Source organism: Orbicella faveolata, unplaced genomic scaffold, assembly GCF_042242905.1.
Source record: "Orbicella faveolata isolate gen_17 unplaced genomic scaffold, um_ofav_v1 contig_34, whole genome shotgun sequence".
Classification (NCBI taxonomy): Eukaryota; Metazoa; Cnidaria; class Anthozoa; order Scleractinia; family Merulinidae; genus Orbicella; species Orbicella faveolata.
In genome coordinates this window covers 732,423-755,000 of record NW_028301563.1, presented here as the reverse complement: position 1 = coordinate 755,000, position 22,578 = coordinate 732,423, and the positions used below count along the sequence as shown (strand labels likewise).

Here is a 22,578-nt window from a genome sequence, read left to right as displayed (position 1 = left end):
CGCGACACAGGGGTGTGGGGTTTCTCGCGAAATCTTTGACAACGGGATGAATCTCCCCCCGCAGATAAGAGCTTTCTATATCTTCCACGTGTATTTCACGGTCAGGCGCATTTTGTACCAGCTAGGAGGTATTCAGAGCATAAGCGCTTTGCCCGAAGAGCCGACTTTCAACCAAATGAATAATCGTTATGACGTTGCTTCGTACAAAAGGATATGCGGCGACTTCGGCATAGACCCCTCGAGCGATTTTCGCTTCACACAAGGGAAAAACCACGGCTTGGGAAGTGTATACATTGGCGTGACAGGGCACGGGTCCATGAAAACAGGAACCGCTTATCCAGGAGGGTTCTATAAATTCAGTGATGAAGGCGGTGCGGCAAGTAAAGGAAATCTCCTTTCTTTCATTGAACCTGATGCCGTGCCCCAGTATGACTGGTTCGCGCCAAACACAGCATCCGGTTTGACGCAGGTGGGGTTGTCGAGAATCAACCAGTCAATCGAGACTTTCGTTTACTGCACCCTGGGCGTGCAAGTCAACGTCCGCAGCAGCATTCTCGGTTCTGGTGGCAGGGCGAAAGAAGCCCAAAGCGAGTTCCTGGTGCTGATGGAAGACGCGATCAGACAGCCCGACTTGGCCAAGAGCGTGCAAAGGTACCAGCTCGCGGTGGATCAAGCGAAGGTGAGGCTCAATCTCGCTGTAGCCCCCATGGCCTGGCTCATGCCCGCACAAATGATAATCAACACCGCAAGCACGGTTGGTTACAACAACAATCTGAAACAGGCGGTCTCCGGGATGAAACTGGGAGTGAACAACGAGGTAAATCCAGACACAAAAAAAAGCTGGGCTCAAACTCATGGCAGGCGGCCCGTCAAAGATTAACCCTCCCAACAGCAACCCGTCCAACCCGATACACGTAGCCGCAACAGACGAATCAAGGAGATCAGCTTCGGCCGAAACTCAGCAAGCGCAAAAAATAGAGCCCGAGGCTCCAGATAAAACATCGCAACATGAAATAAACAAAACAGCGGTAATTGTCGGTGCAGTTGGATTATCGGCGTTGCTGTTCATGGCTTGGCGGTAAGTTAACGCTGCTTCTTAAGATATTCTTCGAATAAAAACGCCACCGCGGCGAGAATAAGCAGCCAGGTGTGCTCGGCTAGAAACCCGACGGCTTGGCCGGCGGCTTTGAATAGAAAGCTCACAATCGAGCCAATCAGCCCGGGCAGAATAGAAGCAAGTTTTGCGTCTATATCTTTTAGGCCTTTCCCCAAAGCTTTGCCGGTGGCTTTCAAAGCGTTTGTGATTGAACCGACGACAACCCCTATTGTGACCCCCGCGGCTAGAAGAATAGCAGTGGCCGTCACGCCATATTTTTGGAAGATCTCTTTGACCCTTTCCGAGAGAGGCCGCGTCCTTTCCCTTTCCGCAATCTCAGTTTGCAAACGCGCGAGCTCTTCGTTTCTTTCTTCCACTCTCTCTCTTGCGGCTTCCTTGTCGGAGGGCGAGGCATTCTCATCTTGGATGATTGCCTGGTCTTCCTCGTTTTGGCGCTGCAGCTCGCTTTCCTGTTCTTTTAGATCATCCAAAGGCTTTGTGCTGTTCAGCCTTTCTTCCATCGCATTTCTGTTCTTTATCTCTTCCGCAATACTTGCTTCAAGGCGGGCGTTCTTTTCATCTTGACCACCCAGTTTTTTTAATTTTGTTTCACGTTCTTTTCTTTCTTTTATCGCTTCTTTTAAATCTTTTTCTAGATTATTTGTCAGTTTTTTCTTCCTTTTTATTTCTTCTTCATATTCTGGCAGGTCTTTGAGTTTATCAATCTTGGCTTTTTCTTTATTTAACCGCTCATTAAGAGACATTACCAATTCATTTTGTTCAAGCAATCTTTGTTCTGCGAGTGCCTTTTGCTTTCTTGATTCCTCGAATTCTTTTTGCTTTTCTCGAATCGAAGCAGTGTTTTTGCGGATAATTTCTTCAGCGCTATCTCCCAGAATTTTTTTGACGAATGTCTTGCTTAAGAAGTCTTTCCGGAAACCGCTCCCATCGTCTAAAACAATTTTGGTCTCACCTTGCTTCGGGCCAAGAACCACTATCTGGTTTTTATCGGAGAATCTGATGACCAGATTGCCGACTTTGGCGTTGGGGTACCGAGCTTTGATAAATTTTCTGACTCTTTCGATTTCTTCTTGTCGTAAATCGTGGGCGACAAGAGGGATTCCCGAATCACCCAGGACTCCCATGGCCGGGTTTTTCAAATTATCCAGCCTTCTTCGAAGCTCTTCGTCCGTAACTCTTACATAGCTTTCAGGCAGGCCTGTCTGCTCGTGTTGCGACGTTTTCATTTCCATTGTCTCCACGCGATGGTAAGGAGTGGACGCCGCGCCTGGCTGAAAAGACTGGGTTTTGTCAACCTCTTGTTCCTCATAAGTGTCATCATCATCTTGGTCAAGCAGATTGTCAAGGTCCGGGTCTTCGTAACCAAACTCGCCACCGCCTTCCGCCATAGCGATATATTTCAAGCCTATTTTTTTTAATTAGAAAATAATCGCCAACGTATTAATACAATGGCGGTCTCAGAGAACCTTCGCCCAAGTTACAACGAAAAGACGTTACACGCCATGCAGGCCAAGCGCGAGGTCAATCGAATCACCTTTACCCCCTCTGAAGCCAGCCCCGGCAATACGCTGTATGTTTCCGTGCCCAAGCTGAACGAGAACGAGGTTCTGGTGCCGAGCTCGCTAGCGCTTGTCTTTGACATCGACCTTGCTGGAGGGCACGCCAACAACTTCCTTGTCCAAAACGTCACGCGGGCGCTCGTTGACAGGATGGTCGTGAAGTTTACAGGCACTATCCTGCAAGACACGGTTGGGTACGACATATACAAAACTTTCGAAGACCTTTTTCTTTCGCAGGAAGAGCAAGACAACAGGATCCTCGAAGGGATTCAGAGCGAAGATCTATGCAAGATCCGCTCAGACGCGGGTGACAAGAAAACCTCGGGCGTCAACGCTGAAAACAAGCTGGACGAGGTATACGGAAAAAAATACAGGATCAGGCTCGACCACCAGATCTTAACCAACCACGGCGTTTTCTACCCCCAGGCCCTTTACAACGACCTCACGTTCGATTTGAAACTTGCCGAAGCTATACACGTGGTCAAAGGCTCCGACACAACCCAGCTGAAATACAAGCTGAAAAACATCCAGCTCGAGTACAAAATGATCCGCAGCAAGACTCTGGCAGACGAGGCGCGGAGCGTTTACTCCAGCGGTAAAGAGTTCACTTACGACCACGTGATGCACGACAAAGAGGGATCTTTCAAAAAAGACACTGACAAGAGGATCAACGTCAAAGTTAACGCCCAAAGAAGGTCACTAAAAGCCCTCCTCCTCCTGTTTGTAGAGCCGTATACTGCGGGCGACAGAGATTCAGAAAAATTCATCTTCCCCGATCTGACGAAAGTCAGCGTCACGGTCAACGGCGTGCCCAACATGCTTTACAACAACGGCATCGAAGGTAAGGACATGTGGGAAGAGGCCTGCAACCTGTTTGTGAAAGAAAAAAATGAAACGGAGCACATGAACATGACAAAGTTTTACACCGATGATAAGTTCGGCCTTGTGATTGACATGCGCTCCATGGCGGACCAAGAAATGCAAGGCAGCGGTACACGTATTGTGAACAGTACAGACGGCGTCCAGCTGGAAATTGAGCGGAGCGCCAAAGGCTCAGGCGACGTGAAATACCACGTATTCGTTATCTCCGACTACCAGTTCAACATTATGGACAGACAGCTAGAATCTGTACAGTTTTAATATGAACATGGACCCAAGCAAGATACCCTTCAACGCTCTCATTGTGGGGCCGACGAATTCAGGCAAATCAAGGTTTGTGGTGGACCAGCTCTACGGCCCTTTCCGCGGAAAGTTCAACTACATCGTTCTCATCTGCCCGACATTCGCACACAACAAGACCTACTACCGAATTGGTGAAAACGATCCAAGAATGGATGTGATAGTATGCGAGCAGCACGACGTGGAAAAGTGGTTGAAGCTCGTGAGATGGCTTTTCGAAGGCACAACACGCTCATAATACTCGATGACTGCGCAGCCTCAAAAGATGTGAAAGGGCGTACAGGCGAGGTGGTGAATCTCGCCTTTTCCGCTCGACATATGGGGATCAGCGTTTGGGTGCTGACCCAGAAGATGACCGGCATAACAGCTTCCTTCCGGGAGAACGTGGCGACGATCGTTCTCTTTTACACCCCCTCGGCCAAGACCACGAAAGCCATCTTTGATGATTACGCCGGCGAACTCTCTCAGGATGAGTATAAAGGTCTGGTTTCAAAGCTGAAAGAGCGAAAGTTCTCTTATCTCGTGTTCGCGCTTCGCCACCCCTACGGGGTAAAGTTATTTTGAATAAAAAAATGAAAGCTGTATATATAGCCTTGCACAATGGCTGGAGAAGAGGCCGCGTTAGTAGAAGTTATGAACCTTCTTCAAACCGAGCCCGAGCCGAGTGGACCAGCCGGAGGTATACTGCCAACCTCCCCCGGACCTGACATTCCTGCTCTTCGCGAGCAGCTGGCCGTGCTGGTGTCCACAGGCAAAGCCAAAGAGGCCATAGGAGTGCAGTTAACCCACGAGCAGGTGAAGCTCCTGAGCGACAAAGAGGTCGAGAAATACACCAAACGCTACGAGACGTACGTGGGCTCAAAGACAACAGAAAGCCTGATCGACAGCTTCATTTTTCTTGTATCCAAAGCGGTCGGAATGACCGTCAAAATTAAAGACATCGACGCTTACCAAAAAGAACTCTACTACATCTTGAACAAAGAGCTCTCCAATCTGGCGGGCAACCTTGCTTTGAAGTGCGGCCGGTTTCTTGCTGCGGCCAACGCGGTGTTAATCACCACGAAACATATTGATTTTAACTCGCATTTGGAGAGAAGGGACGAAGCAAAATTGGAAGAGCAATCCTCAACGCCCGCTGAGTGATTGCACAAACTCTGAGCATTACTCCAAGCATTGCTCCAAGCATTTCTCCAAGCATTATTATATTCGCTAAGCATACGCATTTGTTTCAGAATGTCTACCGAACAATCCGAGAGCGCACCTGCCGTCACGGTGCATACGCAGGGCGAGACCCAGGTAGCACCTACCGCGGATATCACACAGCAAGCGACAACTCCGACTGCAACAACTCCAACTACTCGCGTAAAAAACCCCAAGCTTGTGGCCGCTGGAAAAATGGTTGCTGAAAGAACGCGGCTGGTACGGGAACAACAGAAGAAAGCAGCTGAGGCTTATATGGCAAGCAACAAGGCGAAAGCCACCACGGCTGCTCCTGAACCAGCCCCGACTACAGAAGGCGAAAGCCCAAAGTGCAGCGGAGAAAAAATTAGTGGCCTCAGCACCACCCAATGGCTTGCTGTTGCCAGCATAGCCGTTTCACTGGTCGGGATTTATTACAAACGTGAAGAGCTCAAGGCCGTATTCGCCAAAAAAAAAATCACCTGAGCCCGCACCTGAGCCCGCGCGTGTTGATACAGAACCTGCTCGCGCGACACAGCCAAAAGGTTAAAAAAAAATGATTTAAACTTACGAGTGTAAAGTATATCACTATGCCGAAAGTTGACGTTCCGTATAATTTCGTCTCTTCGTTTGCAATTCTTGGCATAGGGATTGTACGGTACGACTTCAACAAAAAGGTTTATGAAAGAGTCTCCCATTTTCTCAAGTTAATGGTGTGTGAAACGGCCGAAGAAGAAAAGGAAAGAAGAATGAAAGAAAGAGAGAAAGAAACAAGAAGAAGAAGAATAGAAAAAGAGGAAAGAAGAATACAAGAAGAGATGAAAAGACTAGAAGAGAAGAAAAGGACAGAAGAAGAAGAAGAAGAAGAATAGACATATAAATTTGTTTTAAACTTTTGTTTTTACTTATATCAACCGCTATCATGTCCGACAACAAGCTTGTTAAGACAATCATGGAGGTCGCTACTCTCACTGGCTTAGCCGCTGGCATCGGCTGGGCCGCAAAAAAGGTTGTAAAAGAGAATTTCACTTCTGATCCCAGCAGCAGTGCGATGAATTACGTGAAGTTCACCGCCGTCATGGCGGGCAGCATTGCGCTCAAACAGTACCTCGAGGACCAAAAAGTCCTCCCCGACAGCGTCTGAAATTAATGATTTAAAAAAAAAGACGCTGGTATATAACATCATGGCAAGCATCGCGATTATGGTTGGTGGGGCTGTGGTGAACGCCGCCGCTTTTATCGGAGGCAATTATCTGGCGAGGGCGCCCGGCGGGGGCGACAAAGCTGCACTTGGAGAAAAAAAGCGCCATGACAAAGCTCTCGAGGCTTACAATGCTGCTTACGCCAAATACACGCGCGACCGCACTAAACTTCTCGACTGGATTGCGACCAACGTGCAAATAAAGGCGGAGGCCAAGCAGAACTTCACCAACACTGACTATGTCTTCAAACTCTACAACCAGGCGCATCCTGACAAACGAATGATACCCCCCAAAGAGCCCAAGTTCTCAGATTTCTATCAGCCGAGTGAGCAGCAGAAAAATGGTGAACTCATGTTCGTGGGCGCTGGGGCGCTCGCTCTGGGCTACGCAGCCTTCCGGTTCCTTTAAACTTTTTTTAACTCCTTTCTTATACGCTATGGACGCCAAACTCGCAAAGATATACTACGGCCCTGGGGGCTACTGGAAAGGTATCGCCGCGATCCAAAAATTAGCCGAAGCTGCCAAGGTACCTGAAGAAGCCGCAAAAACGTGGCTGATCAGGCAAGCGCTCTGGCAGATATTTCTCCCCGCGCTGAGGCGAATTCCTCGGCCGAAATTCGACGTTCCCACACCCAACGCGGTCCACCAGGCGGACCTTCTTTTTCTGCCGCACGACAAACTGTCCCGCGGCCGCAAAGTTTTAAAATACGCGCTGACCGTTGTCGACGTGGCCAGCCGCTACAAAGAGACAGAACCCCTGACTTCGAAAAATTCTGATGAGTTCGCCCAGGCTTTTCAGAAAATTTACAAGCGCGCGCCTCTGAAATGGCCTGAAATGCTGAACCCTGTCACAAAAGAGATGGAAAAGCACAAAACATATATATGGCGCGGGCGCGTTGACATTCACCGCGACCAGGCAATTGTTGAACTTTTCAACCGCACCCTGGCTGAGCGCTTGTTTGGACACCAGTACGCCGTGGAAATGCGACTCCCTGAGGGGCAGCGGTCCACTGCCTGGGTGAAAAGACTTCCAGAAGTTGTTTCGGCTTTGAACAACGAGGTCACAAGCCTTATCGGCAAGAAACCCGCCGTTGCCATCAAAGAAAAAGCTGTTTATGCAAGGCCATCGACACCTTATTCAAGGCATGTTGGAAAAAGCGAAAAAATACTCCCCTCTCTTGTCCAAGTTCGTTATCTCTACCAGCCCGGCGAGCTTGAAGGCGGTGTAAGCCACGGATCCAATCTGGTCTTTGAAAGTTTACAGCATTGAAAGATCTTTTACCAAACCGGATCAACCCGTTCTCTACTATTTGCGCGACGGTCCCAAGCGCGGCTTTGTGCTTGAAGAACGGCTGGTTGTTCCTCCAAACACTACTCTTCCTCCGGCTGACGTGAACTAAAGGTCAAATTCGATTGGTTCGGTATGTATCCCATCAGGCAGCACCCACCGCTTGTCGTAATAAGCGCTCAGCCCCAGCTTCTGCTGCTCGTAAGTGACCATCTGCCCATCCCGCATCCTGAAACCTCTGTTGGTTCCCATATCTTTACTGCCTTCCAACGCTGCCTTAGAACGCTGCCACGTGATCTCGTTTTGCTTCTTCGACATCCCTTTGCAGCTTACCTTATTTTTTTCACCACACTCTCCTTCGTCGGCGTAATAGCACTTCGAGCAGAGCGCGATCATCTTGCTGCCCTCGAACTCAAGTTTGAAGAGGCCTGGGGTTCGGCCGCTCCACTTGTCCCAAGCCAGCCACTGATTTTTTTCCGCCTCGAATTCTTGCTTCAGCTCTGGCCGGACAATGTCTTCGAGCCGCTCGCCGGAGATTGCAATGTAGTTGCTGTCCGTGTCCATCTGGATCAGCTCAAAATCTCTTCTGTCGACATACTTGTCGAGAAAGTCGTAGTAGAATTCCAACATCCGCAGCTTCGCCAGCTGGTAGACAGCGATTCCAATCTGAAAAGGCCTTCTGATTGTGACCAGGGGCTTCCGGCTTTCCAACTCATACGCCTGCCCGACCTCTTCAAGATCAGAGAAATACACGCTCCGCAAGGCTCTGTCGACCACCTTCTCGTCTTTGGTGTAAATCACGTTTGTTTGCCGCTCCAAAGCTTCAATCAGCTTCCCGTACTCGCTGTTTCCCAGCAGTTTGAACACTTCAGCGAGCAGCGCCTCGCTTTTGTCCGCGTCTCCTGTCCGGCGCGCCTCCGTCACCTGCTCCACGAACCAGGGAAAGATCTTGGCCGGTTTGTAGTCGATTGTTCTGTAAACCTTCGTGACTACCGCCCCATGGTTCACGTACCACAGCAGCAGAGGGGCGTACACCAGCATCCGTTCTGCAGACAGCGCCCCCACAAGCTTTTTTCCGTCTCCGCGCTGTCTGCCCGTTCTTGCCAAGTAACCAGCCATATGTTTCGGCACAGATTTGGCGGGAACCTGTTTGTTGTAAAAGAAAGGACACATCTCCTCAAACTTTGGCCGCAAGCGCTCTGGAATCTCGATGTCGACCTCGGCAAATCGAAACCAGCTTCCTTGTATGAGCCTGTGCGTTAGTACACTGGCCGCCTCCGCTTGGAACTGGCCTTTGTAGTGCTTGACCCTTTCCTTCCCGCAAGGCATTTCTCTGAGCATGGTCGAAAGATAGAGGGCGTTGACGTCTAAACCTACGATTTTTTTGCAAAGACGCGGTTCTGATATTTGATGAGACCTTATCCTCGTTACGCCAGCTTCGTGGTACCTTGTGAAAACCAGGCTCGGCCCCCCGACAACAGCTTCTTTCAACATCTCATACGCTTCTTTGCCCGGGCTGTAAAGATCTGCGCCCCGCTCAACCGCTCCCCGGAGCAAGTAATGTAAACTCACGCCTGGGATACTGACAGCGTCTTTCAGAATGTCGATTCCCTTCTCGGTGTAGAAGTTTCTCATCTTTTCCAGAGCCTCAAGGCCGGGCGCTACATCGAGATTGTTGTAGTAACGCAGCCAGTCTGCGAAGGTACGCATGCCCTTTTCTTTGAACATTCGCTGGTATCCCTCCCATTCATCCCGCGTGAGAACGTATTCACCCTTTAGCTTCGAATACCAGTCCTCGTATTTTGGGAGCCCAGGGAAATCAAGCTTTTCGGGGGTGTCAAACCATTCGTAGGGGAACCAGAATTTTACTGCCTTGCATCCGTAGGCTTTCACCCATTTGTCGTAGCTCGTCCCCGGGCCAAGGTAGTTGATGATATCGAGGAAATGGGCTCCCCACGTGAGCAAGAACATGGTTTTGTTCCCCTTTTTCGCCACTCTGACCTTTTTTGATATTTCAGCAAGAGTGCTGGCGAAGTGGTTTTTGATCAGATTCAGGTCATAGCTGCCTGAGTTGAACCCAACGAGAGGAACCTGGTTGCACTATTCATAGATTTTTTGCTGCTACTCTTTTGGCAGCAGGTGCATGTCCTCTGGCACAAACTCCGCTCGCACCCGGTCCTGGATGTTTTTTCCGCGTCTCTCCAGCTCTTTCATAAACTTGCGGACCAACTCCGCGGGGTCTCTTTTGCAGATGTGGGTGGGCTCTCTTTCAAGACTGTCGCCAACGCTCACCGAAATTGGCACGTGAGCGTTCTCTATCGTTAACGCTCCTGTCGGCTCTTTCCGATAGTTTTTATCACCATAGGACTCGAAATCGTACAATTCCGCATGCGGGTAAGTTTTCGTTTCCTTCCTCGGAAGTTCCCCCTTAAGATGCCCAACTTCGCAAGACCATGCCTCGATTACTTTGTAGCCGATCTTCCGCAGAAACGCTGTACGGTTCATGGTGGCTTGGTACAGTTGTTCAGGGGTTTTACCGTTATTGAGAATCATTTGTTCTCGATAGCGCGGGTAACATTTTGGGCATCCGTGGACGGGGCAGCCGTGGTATTGGAACACCGTCCTCGTTTCGTGGTTGTACCCATCAACAGGAGAGCTCTTCATTTTCCACCTTCTCGCGGAAGCCATCTCTCACCACCACGCCCGCACATTGCGTGATGAATGTGGATACCCCGTTTCTTCGCTTCTCGCTCCAGCCACAGCAGCGCTTGTCTGGATGCTGTGCTATTTGGGTACATCACTTTCTCTAAAGCTGTCTGTGGGGCTTCGACTTTTTCACCCGGGCAAAAGATTACCGTTTTTCCTGCACTGCAGGTTTGGAAATGGCGTTGGAGATTGCAAACTTTTGTGAATCTCTGACGGCAATGCGTGCATTCATAAGTTTTCGCTAGCTTTGTGATGTCTTTTATTAGGAAAGCGTGCCCTTCGTAAATTCCGATTGCCAGAACGTTTTTCAGATTGGGATTCACGTTTCTTCTGAGATGCCATACCACTTCACCATCTTCTAAACGCTCCGGCTCGTAGTCACGTATTCCGAGCCAAGATGAGACAGCGGTGCCCTGATTCAGATGGGCTTCCACCTTGTCCGACTCATCTAGAGACATTTTTCTGAAGTTGGTCGGTATGGTTTTGAGTTTGTAGAAACTCTGGGCGAGACTTCGAGCTGCTTTTGTGCTTCGGTGGGGTAGAGCACCTTGGTGCACGGCGATGCAACGCTATAGGCACAGGTTGTCTTTATACGTGTCCAATGCCACCATCGCCCAGCTATGGGCAAGGTTGCGCAGCCAGTCAGGCAAAGGTCCTGTTCCCACCAAAGGCTGCCTGTCAATCACAACCTTCAGGACAACGTTGAAAAAACTTTCAAACACCCACTTTGTATTCGGTCTTTCAACGCTTTCAAGCTCAAGACGCATTTTTTCCTGGCGGCTAAGCCATTTTTCTGCATCTTCCAGTTTGTTAAACCAAGGTGAGCCCTGCTGGTTTGTGTAGTACACAATCACCGTTCCATCCTCAATGTTGCGCAACTGATACGAGAAAACATGCCTCCGATAAAACGACGTGCTTACTTTTTCACATAGCTTCGCCATAAATTTTGGTTTGAGATTTTTTCCAGACCTTTGATGAAGCGCCATCGAATATAACGCCGGCCTTTACTCTCTTCCCCCTCATGAGTTGCATCATCGAACAGGTCCAGAATCTCATTCTGGTAGTCTGTCACTGTTCGGATTTTCTGTGCAGGGAAGGGGTCGTACTCCCTCAGAAGCCCTTGCGTTTTTCTCACCTTTCTTTGCCGTGGAGGGGGTCTTGGTTGGTAAGGTTTTGGAAGTAAAGGTTTTTGCAAACGCTTCTGCGTTTCTTGAGAAATAGGTTCTTCCAGCACGTTCTGAACAATCTTTCTAACGGCTGGCTCGTTTTCTGAAAGTAATTGATCTAAATACTGCAACGTTGCTGGATCGATTTTTGCAAGTTCTTCTTCCAGTCTTTCTTCAAACCTTTGGTTAATGGAAGACATAGTGACTTGTGATATAACAAGAGGTTTCATTTCTCCAATTGGGTTGACATCAGCTCTAGCAAAACAAGTTCAAAAGTTTTCTTTGCTTTTTTGCGCTTGCGGATAAGCCGCTGTTTTAGCGCGCTCCCGCCGCATGGAATGCATTGACGGTAATCACACAAAAGCCTGACTCCGCAGCCTCTACACGGAGCTGGCATTTTCATTCCTTTCTTGAGTTGATAGTTGTGCTGCCTGCAATAAGCGCCGACACAACTCTTTCCGCAGCTTTCTTTCCGGCTACGCATCAACCACGCACACTTGTTTGTTGCTCGAAGCATCGCTTAGGTTCGAGCGGTATAACAGCGGGGTCGTTTGTTTCTAATTGGTATCCTTCCCCTTCCCCGTTGTTGTAAGTAGTATATGGTGAGTCAGACAAATAATGTTTTGAATCATATTCATTCTTTTTCCTGTTTTAAACCTCCCAAGCTTAACTTCCCGATACTTGTGAGGGAAGTTAAGCTTGGGAAGTTTAAAACAGGAAAAAGAATGAATATGATTCAAAACATTATTTGTCAGACTCACCATATACTACTAGCACAATGCAATGATCAACAATGGGGGTCTATTGCACCAACCCTTTGGCCATCGTGCCTCCTCCTCCATAGGGTTGGAGTGGAGTTAACCCTTGCATGACAGTTTTAAGCCTAATAACCTTCTACAGGGGCAATGCGAGTGTGGCGAAACCTATTACATTGCGTAACCGATAGCAACTTAAGAGTCCCTGTCCATAGATATGGAAAATAACTCGGCAAGGGTCGAAAATTCGATTTCGCTCATATTTTTATGGTAGATCGGCCAGGGCATAACAAAAGCTGCTGGGTAGTTGTTTTGGCAAAATATCCTTTTATTTCAAAGAAATATGCAAATAACCAAATTCCGTTGAAATTTGACGCACTAGACTGCTGTCAGTCTGTTTTTCTCTCGAAATTCAGCAGGGGTTGTGAGGCGAGACGTTTTAGCCTAAAGGGGAATGGGACGAGACATGGGCGCGGCACGCACGCCCTCGTCCCGCCCTCTTCCCTACTCGGCCACATACCGCCCTTTTGCGTTCGCTATGATTAAACACTCGTTTAAGTGACCCTTAGAGAAAAAACCGGCTGCCAGCAGACTGACGCACCATTTTATTAAACAAGTTTGAGAGCCTCGCATGCACACCACATCATTCGTCCGTCTTTTAAAACTCTCAAATATTTTTGTGCAATGTTTTTATGTGTACTGGGTTGATTTTAAGGAATGTTGCGGGTTTTTTGGGTGCAAAATAATTAAATTTCGAAGACATGTATTTCATTCACTTAAAAGTACTTCGTGAGAATAATTGATTTTCACCATGTGCGAAACCTTCAAATGGATTAAGCTTCTGGTGGTTGAATCGCAAAAGGATGGTCTACAGATTCCTGTAAAAATTTCTTTGGGCAAATGATTGTGAGCGACGGGAGAGCACGTTAAAAATGCAAGTATTTGACCATCCGTCGTCAAATTTCAATTTACGGGTTAGACATATATTTTAGCATGCGCCACATGACTTGACCTATATTAAGTTGAAATAGACACAGGGCTGATAATTTCGAAATGTTTAACCTTATTTGCTGTAAAAGGCAGGTCTAAACGCCGATTTGACGTGTTTCTCTCACAACTCGTCGCACATAAAGCAGAAGTGTGCTTTTGTTTACACAATGTTCGATGTTTGACCATCTAGAGGAAAGATTTTCTCTTAAGAAGTTCAGTTCAAAATGTATTGTTGCCTGCCTGTGAAAACAAATTGTCTTCCTGCTAAAAACATTTACTTGATGAAACCCCCGAATATGTAACTAAGTACATGTAGGTAGGAACAGTAGATGGATTAACTTCATTCATTTTTGTTCATGCTTGCCCTGTCGACTATACAATAAAAATAATTGAATAAATTATGCACTATTTCCAGGTAGAAAACCATCCATGGTTTTATTGCTTAGTGACTGATATGTGTTCTTCCAGTGTCGTCTTGTTTCTTGTGTCACTAGCATTCATTTCAATGTAGCTGAAGCCAAGCTCCTCGCACACAAGTGTTGCAGTTGCTGTTTTCCCAACCCCAGGGAGCCAGAGAGGAGAACTGCTCTGAGATGAACCATCTTGATCTTTCTTGAAAAATGAAGCTGCGCAGCAAAGAAGAATCACAATCCATCAGATTACATTGTAATATTTATCTTAATTTATATCGATCACTTGAACTGTAACTTATGTTGTATTGTCACCAAACAATTCGTGATCATCATCATCATCATCAACAACATTGTCGATGCACAAGTTTGTTATCAATACTTAATCACATTGCCATGGCAAAGTTTGCATCAGAAATTGGCATTAACAAACTGCATGTCTTCTCAAAGCCAAGTCTATTTTCTACCACATGTACAAAAATATATAATGCAATCTGATCTGCAGCTTGTCATTAAGGACATGAAACCACAGCGACCATTAGTTAGGCATACATGTGCAGTTGAACTGCTCAATAAATGTACTTTACCTCAAGAGTACATAACGTGATTAAACTGTAGGTTATCTACAATTTTAATCAATTGACTAATTTCCAGGACAACATCAATAATTGATGTTGTCCTGGAAGTTACTCACGATGTTATTACATGCATACCACTAACATTCTGAGAAATACATGTAAGTTTAAAAAGCGGCTGATTATGTACACAGTATTTTTAATTTCACTGCACTGTTTGCAGTTCTACTTACATTTAGTTGGTGCTTTCGTTCTGTTCTTCTCCCAGTTTGTCAGCCAGTTCATCAGCTTTCGCATGTTACTCTTGTCACCTTGCTGGCAAATAATCTGCTTCACTGAGCGAGGGCGATATTTGTCATCCCACAACAAACTAGGCCCTCCTAAACAGTTAAAGACATCAATGAGAAGTTGAACGGCCTACATTGTGTATGTACTTAGTTACCAGGACATTTCGTTGGTCAAAAATAAGTATGTTGACAGACAGTAGGATGTGAAGATCCATGCAAATGCAATACATGTATGTGGTCCATTGGAAATTCCAAGGGGGGGGGGGGGGGGGGCTCTCAAAAGCCAATTATTTTTTTCAAAGGAAAGTGTACAGCAAAACTAGAATTTCCTGGGAGAATCCAATTAGGGCATCAGTCAAATCTAAAAATCTCAGTGGGAGGAGTATAGATATTTTCTGGAGCATCACAACATACCTTTTAATGCAGCTGAGATAATTCCTTTCGAGCTGTTCCTTTCCTAGACTCAATTTTCCAGCTTCTTCAGTTTTTTCTTTCTTCTTTGACTTCTTTTCCTTGCTGGGGGTTTCATAGGTTATCTTCTTCCCTGGTTTTGTCCTGACTAGTTCAAAGAGCCCATCCTCAGCTAGCTGTGTTGTCCCACACTGCTTAGCCTTAAAACAACAAACAAACAAACAAACAATTTAACAAAATATAATCTCTCTCCACCATCTATCACAAGCAGTTAGTTTCAATAGGGTGATACTTTATATTATTAAGAACTGTTTTGTTTTTGCTTTTGGGTCAATGTAAATGTTTTGTTTGTTTTTTTTTTGGCATAGGACTATCTGACTACATACAGTACATGTAGGTACAATAAAATGTAAAATATCCCTGGTCTGTCCCTTACCCTAAAAAGTTTGCTCTCACCAGCGTCCCGTCCCACCACAATATAACTTGTTTTCTTGCTCACCGACTGAGTCACCTTGCCACCGTACCTCTGAATCAAATCCGCAGCGTCATCTCTCTCAATACTTTCCAGCACTCCAGTAATAACAAATGTCAGTCCCTCTAGGTAGTTTTCTTCTCCCTATAAATGCAGCCAAATAAGTCATCAATTTTGACCATTAATTAGTGAAAAAAAAACAAAAACAAAAATGACTAGGATTTGGTGTAGCTCTACTGTAAATTCATCTCTAATTAAGATATGTGTATGCATACATTGAGTTCTACCTACAGTTGTTGGTACTTGCAAAACACACATTCAAGTAACTGTTTTTAATGTAGACAACTTGCCTGACTTACTCAATGAATAATCATCCTTGCTACATTTGAACATGATTGATACTCACCTCAGGGAGTGGTTTCGAGCCAAGAGCTCTGGGACCATCCCTTGCCATGAAACTGCGATAAATTGATTTTTTCTTCTCCAAAGATGTAGGAACTTCATCTGGTTCATCAGATTTAGGTGTCTTTGGAGTTTTCTCATTTGAAGATTCCTTTACGACTCCTTTGTCCTCAGATTTCTTTGGAGTAACAGTTTTCTTTGGACTCCTCTTAGTGTCTCTAACTGGAGTCTCAGGGAAAGCAGTAGTTGTTTTTGATGCTACAGTTGCGGTTGCTTTAGCTACAAGCCGACTAGCGGGTGTGGTCTTGGGAACACTCTCCGATGTCTGTGAAGGGTAAAGTATGCTAATTAAGGACGTTCGTGCTAATTGTTTCTGCGCATCCTTACTGCGCACGCAAATTCACACGCCACATCATGCATGAGCGCGCGCGTTAAGTAAAGAAATGAACAATGATAGGGCAGATGGCCATTGCTACATGTATAGCTTTGCAATGGATTTAACGATCCTGGATGTTCGGTGACCCCTACTTTTCTTTCCAGAAACAGATTTTATTTACAATTATCTCCACATTGTCCAAAAATGAACAAAAAATCAATGTGGGAAGTTAAAAAATTTCAAGATTTCTGTCCACGGGACATCGAATCCTGCCATCTTGCGTCAAGGCACGTGAAACTATGGTTGCTAAATGCACACTTGTTCTTTAATGAACCTCACCAGTTGACTAAATTCACTTAATAGGTCCGCTTAAAATTTGGCAGAGAAAATTTCACTTCAATGAACTAATTGCAATATTTTTGGGCTTACAGACACTGTGACCTTATTTGCTAACAAAGCGCGATTTTTTCAGATTTAGGGTGTTCTTCCGGGCATGTTCTCTCCAAAATGAAATTGGTGACCCCCCATTTTTTTTGTTTGCCTTTTTGGCAAAAGTAGATCATTAACTTTCTGTGTGGCACGTTCAAAAAAAATCTGTACATGGGAACATTTTGGGCGCGAACGTCCTTAAAACAACAAGACATCTGAAAATAACTATACAACAATCAGATGGTTATAAACATGCAACTAAGTAGACTTTTAACTAAGGTCAACAAGTTAATATCTAAAAATTAATCTTACCAAAACTACAGTACAGCCATGTTCAAAGAGCCTAACATCACAAACCAGCGAAAGATAACCTGAGAATAAGTTGTCTTGACCAAATGGATATTGCAGCAACAACAGTCAGTCTCCAAGTCTCTGACTTCTAATGATTAATTTATCCAAAAATTACATTATTTAAAGTCCAGTGCACTGCCTAGTCAACTTCTGCACCTGCTACAAGAATTTATATTGTTCAAACAACAATTAGATGTACAGTTGATGAACAAATTCACAGACCTTCTTCTTTTCAGGAGATGGTTTTTTTTCTTCAAGTTGTGGGGTAGATGAGTCTTCTTTTCTTTTCTTGGATGGCTGTTTTATTGCTCTACCATTCATATTTTCATTCTCCTTCCATCTCTTCTCTTTTCCATGTGGTGACTCATCATCTTCATTTGCAAGTGTTCTACCATTTTCTTCTGGCTCATCAGATTTCTATGAGGAGAGAAAGAAATAATCTTATACATGTATGTTCCTTTCCAGATGACTGATAAGACACCACATGTACATGTTCATGGCCATTGACTTTTGACTTTTCAAAAGATAAACAGGTGACAATCAACATACTGTCAGCTTCAAAACATTGCTCATGGTAGCCACATCTTAGCTCTTACCTACATGTCTGGACTTCTTTCGTTGAGTCACAGTATTTATCAGGATTTAACAAAAAAATGTCAGTGCCATCTGTAGCTTACTCAATTTTAGTGCTAATTTTGTAGTGAACTCAATTAAGTGCTGTTGCATTGTTGTGTGGCAGACAAACTGAATTCAGTGTGCATGTGAGAACTACATGTATAACTAGGTACTACATGTATTCACTGTAGTTTTAGTAAGATTTAGTATCTTATATAATTATATTTTTTGCCACTCACAGACATTTTTAAATTAGCTTAATATAATTATATAGCTACATAACTCATTAATTCAGATTGAATTTTATTGCCATTAAGGTACAAGAAGTACATAACCAGTTAAGAGTAAATTTTCCCTTTACACCTGAGCAATATGTACATCTGTTGAAATGTTAATGCCCCTGAATGCTAGTCAACTTACCACCCTCTGAATACAGTTGCTTTCAATATCAGGACAATCAAAGTGGACTCTACTTGCAGAGTAGCAGTTTACAAACCTCTTTCCTCTTTGTAGCACAAACTTTTCATGATTCTCTTTCAGCAGGAGTTGAACCAGAGAAGTCCAGAGCAGACGTCAGTTTCTGTGGAGTTTCTTTACGCTTTACAGGGCTAGATAGGGAAAAAAAATATTCAGAACTTAAGAAAACATTCACACAGACATTACCAAACTAAACTAGTTTGAGTTCAAACTAACCTAGTTTGAAACAAATTGACCTACAAGTACACTGTAAAGACCAAATTGACCTACGACATACATGTGAAGAAGCTAGTCATAAAAGGGGATAAGTGACGATTTGCATGTGGTCTTCAATGTAATACAAAAACGTGGTTCTGTATTTTTGTCACTGGTTTTTGCTTTGTTTTCGAGTTAAAACGTAGGCAAAAAACTTGGCTTTTCCTAGCCATGTCTTTAGGAGTTTATTTGTTGAACAGCAAACAGGCAGACTGTTTATAGTGTATGAAGTCAAAACCAAATCCCACAGCATATAGAGCAGAAATCTGGGCACAGATTGTTTACATCGGCTATTGTAACGTGAACACAACACGTGAATCGATCGAGCGTCAAATGAAATGCCATCAAACAAAAAAGAGATGTGCCACATTAGAGCTCTGTCAACTAATATCTTAAGCATTGTTTTAAAGTACCTTGTATGCCTGCCTGGTGGTTGAGAGGCATCATAAAGCTTCGATAAACCCGTAAGTCATCAGCACATTTTAAAGAATCAAAATGTGTTCTGAAACTTCGAAGGCAGCTGATATACTGTAATCGTGTTATCGACGTTCGAAGTCAGATCGAGCCAGGTAGCAAAGTCCAAGAGCAGTTCTTGCCCAAGAAAAATACCCTCTGGTGAGTTGTGGCCCATTTGCCAAGCGTTGCTAGCGTCAAAGTTTGGAAAACGAGGACTGGTTTTAGAGTGATAAAATTTGTCTTGTATCGACCGCCATGTTTTCCTGCGCAAGAGGTGTAAAGACCCTTCCCGGCATGCATTGCGCTTACATTCTGCGGGCGTTTCTCGAACTGGTAACTAGATTTAAACATAATAATGGCCAGCAAGTGGCGATCGATTGTAACAGATCTGTGATCCAGTTTGCATTGATTTTATTTCAAATCGGCATGATTTGTAGTGTTTTGAGCTTCTGGGATCAGGGGACATGCAGATGTATGGAGACCCGTACGTTGCGCAGAAGGGTTAATCTGTTAATCTGTCAGCCCTATTTATAGAGCGTTTTCACGTGGAGTCATCAAATTCTTAAATCCAACACTAAACAGCCACCAAAGTTGTTATCCTCATCAGGCATAAGAGGTACCAGCGCATTTTGAACTTGGAAGTTATGGCGGTACGTGACATAAAGCTACGATCGCGTTTGTCGAAAACTATGATTTATCTCGTGCTTTTTTAGCCATTTAAGACGTTGCCATATTTGGAAAAGTGCTTATTGAAATGTTTATTTGTTTTATTTTATTTTTATTTACACCTTTTTTGACCTGAAATCAACATTTTTGAGCTTACACGTTGTGTGAAATTACCATTTTCAGGAGCCCATCATGGGCTCCTACCATTTTGCTGTTTTCTAAGTGAAACCAACATCCTTGCCGTCACGCGTTAGTGTCAAATCAACATTTTAACCTATTTAGACTTGAAATCAACATCATTGAGCTTATACGCTGAGTGAAATTACCATTTTGCTGTTTTCTAAGTGAAATTAACATCCTCGCCGTCAAGCATTAACGTGAAATCAACATTTTGACCTATTCAGACCTAGAATCAACATCATTGAGCTTATGCGCTGCGTGAAATTGACATTTTGCTGGTTTCTAAGTGAAACCAACATCCTTGCCGTCAAGTGTTAACGTGAAATCAACATTTTAACCTATTTAGACCTGAAATCAACATCATTGAGCTTATGGGTTGCGTGAAATTGACATTTTGCTGGTTTCTAAGTGAAACCAACATCCTTGCCGTCAAGCGTTGACATGAAATCAACATTTTAACCTATTTAGACCTGAAATCAACATCATTGAGCTTATGCGTTGCATGAAATTGACATTTTGCTGGTTTCTAAGTGAAACGAACATCCTTGCCGTCAAGCGTTAACGTGAAATCAACATTTTAACCTATTTAGACCCACTTCAAGCCTACTGAAACGTTCCAATATATACACTTTACTTCATCCCACCCACCGGGAGTTAAAAAAGGTTTCATCAAAGGAGAGGCCTTAAGACTTCTCAGAACGAACTCTTCTAAGAAAATATTTGAAGAGAAAATCAAAACCTTCAAGTCACACCTTATTGAGAGAGGTTACCCAGAGAATCTTATTCAAGCAACCCTCTCTGAAGTGAACTTTGAAGAGAGGAAACTAGCCCTCCAACCAAAACAGAGAGAAAACAAACGAATCTTGCCTTTTGTCACACAATATCAACCATCAGTGCCAAACCTAAAACAAATCCTAATGAAAAAATGGCATTTAATAGAACAACAACCATTACTGAGCGAAATCTACAAGGATCCGCCCCTCATTTCATACAAAAGAGGGCGTTCGCTCAAAGATATACTTGTGAGAGCCAAACTATAAAAGGCTAAAACACGCGCTTGAGAGTCATGCAGGCCTGTCAACCCCATTTTACACAAATTGACATTTTGCTGCTTTCTAAGTGAAATCAAAGTCCTTGCGGTCGCGGCAGGCCGAGCCTTTGTTATGATAAACCGAGGCGAGACTTCGACTTATAACAAAGGCTTGGCTTGGCTATTATAATAAAGGATCGGCTCTGTTTATCATAACAAAGGCCCAACTTCGTTTATTTGCAGCCTCGGCGGGATGAGGGCGTTAGCTATTTTAATCAAAAGTGAACTTTGTCGAAAGCGCTCCAAATTTCGCATGCAGTTTTGTTTAGGTATGTTTAGCAATGTCCCGTAGTTTTTCCGCTAAACTTTGCTTCGTTTTCGGGACATTGCGTATGCAAAAAACCACTCGGTTTTCATAGCGCCGTCTTTATAAAACGAAGCAAAAACCAGCGGAAAAAATACAGGGACACGTTTTTCTATTACATTGAAGACCACATGCAAAAATTCAGCTAATTTGGAGCAAACAAAAAAGAAAAGCAACCAAAATCGTCACTTATCCCCTTTTATGACTAGCTTCTTCATGTATATATTTAAGATTCCAAGAAAAAAATGTTCTTATCATCACACAATTTTACGCAAATTTGCTTCTACTAACTACATGTAACATAAAATTCTCAAGGAAAGTACTAGCAATATTGAAAGAGAACCCTCAGGAACTGTTCAAAAGAAAACTAATCACACTGTACCTCTCCTTAACATGCACAGCCTCCTTGCTTGTTTTTGTTTCCATTTGCTTGGCAGATTTCTTTAGCTTCTGAGGTACAACTTCCTCCTGTTCTGCAGAATACCAACAGATACACTTTACACTTTTAACCACCATTAATACAGACCTGTACAAGACATGTTAGTAAATCCAAGAGAAAAGACAAACGACCTCTTTTTTTGGGGGGGGGGGGGAGGGGATTTAGCAGCCTTGGCTATTTTTAGAGAGTTGCTACCTTTAACATTTTGGCAATAAATTTACAAAGTATTAAAACATGCAGCAATCTGGATTATTAAATAATATATTAGAGAATTGGAGGAATCAAGATGAAACTTGAAGAACAAAATTAATACCAGAATAAAGTGATCAATGTGTTACCACTAATTAAAAATAGGTCCGCAATGCAAACTTGTGTGGGATTTCAGTCAGACAAAAGTTGATGCGCTATGGATAAATCAGAGAAAACGTAGCTTTACAGTGAATATTTATACATTTTGTTGTGTTGTAGTCATGAACGTCAAGTAAAGATACCGTAGAGTCCTGGTTATAAGATCCCAAGCTGCAGATGAAAAAACGGTTACAGGAGAAACATGTTTGGACTTTAGTTTCCAGGAAATTCACCTCATCAGGGTTCAGTTACACGGAACTCTTTACTGTGGTAAGTGACCCTTTTACCACGGCAAACTGCATTTAGTGAGTATGACCAATATTTCCGGAGGTAAATTTTCCGCGGTTAATACCTATGGATACATAAAAAAGATCACATGCAGTGCCCTTGACATTTCATGTGGTCAGTTGCACTGGTGTTTTGATGTCCAAGGTATTACGAGCAAATCACGTTTCCCTGTTTGTCATTAATATGTAACTGAAAAGGAAAAATGGTTTTCCTCCGTGTGCCATTTTTGTTACCTTGGCAAAATCCCATGTAACTGTTGATTCACAACGTATACTAAAACGGTTAAACCCAGCAAAAAACAAAAAAAAAAAGCAACAGGCAAAAGTCAAGGGGGTCTTCATTGAAAGAGTCATTGAAGTAAACACATTTTGCAGGTTGGGCTTGTTTTTCACAGCAGGAGCGAAAACAAATGACATCATCAAAAAGCAAGTGCACACAAGACGGTTTAGTTTTTGGTTGTGATTCTCGACTGTGCAATCAACAATAACGTGGCATGTTTCGTCGGGATGCCAGATGACCTGCTACATAACTGAGACAATTAATGTTCCCAAACACAACTTTTGAATCGCGTTGGCTAGGGTATGTTTACTGTGGGAACAGCTTTAT

The 22,578-nt window shown here is 44.2% G+C and overlaps 5 protein-coding genes and 1 pseudogene across 7 annotated transcripts in view; 4 read left to right on the top strand and 2 right to left on the bottom strand.

Annotated features, from left to right (window-relative positions):
• Positions 1–1,355, top strand: part of LOC149104212 (uncharacterized) — a 1,928-nt pseudogene extending 573 nt beyond the window's left edge.
• Positions 1–22,578, top strand: part of LOC110043793 (uncharacterized) — a 198,503-nt gene that overhangs the window by 75,840 nt on the left and 100,085 nt on the right. The gene's annotated exons all lie outside the window — the stretch shown is intronic.
• Positions 2,284–4,889, top strand: LOC149104211 (uncharacterized). Its single transcript, XM_089271489.1, has one exon. The coding sequence runs from the start codon at positions 2,566–2,568 to the stop codon at positions 3,814–3,816; it is 1,251 nt and encodes a 416-aa protein (XP_089127615.1). The 5' UTR covers positions 2,284–2,565; the 3' UTR covers positions 3,817–4,889.
• On the top strand, positions 6,208–7,344 carry LOC149104210 (uncharacterized). The gene has a single exon (XM_089271089.1). It carries the CDS (start codon positions 6,219–6,221, stop codon positions 6,642–6,644), a length of 426 nt encoding a protein of 141 aa, XP_089127215.1. The 5' UTR covers positions 6,208–6,218; the 3' UTR covers positions 6,645–7,344.
• On the bottom strand, positions 7,633–9,702 carry LOC149104209 (uncharacterized). The gene has a single exon (XM_089271085.1). It carries the CDS (start codon positions 9,493–9,495, stop codon positions 7,633–7,635), a length of 1,863 nt encoding a protein of 620 aa, XP_089127211.1. The 5' UTR covers positions 9,496–9,702.
• Positions 14,361–21,452, bottom strand: LOC149104208 (replication factor C subunit 1-like). Of its 3 annotated transcripts, none has more exons than XM_089271088.1 (7): positions 21,280–21,452; positions 17,966–18,077; positions 17,077–17,271; positions 15,703–16,023; positions 15,261–15,440; positions 14,828–15,024; positions 14,361–14,506 (listed from the first exon to the last, which is right to left on the bottom strand). In XM_089271088.1, the coding sequence occupies exons 3-7, from the start codon at positions 17,173–17,175 to the stop codon at positions 14,497–14,499; spliced, it is 807 nt and encodes a 268-aa protein (XP_089127214.1). In that variant the 5' UTR covers positions 17,176–17,271; positions 17,966–18,077; positions 21,280–21,452; the 3' UTR covers positions 14,361–14,496. The 3 variants fall into 3 exon arrangements, with proteins under 3 accessions (XP_089127214.1, XP_089127212.1, XP_089127213.1); XM_089271086.1 differs by having other exon boundaries at positions 17,966–18,067; XM_089271087.1 differs by lacking the exon at positions 21,280–21,452 and adding an exon at positions 18,615–18,967.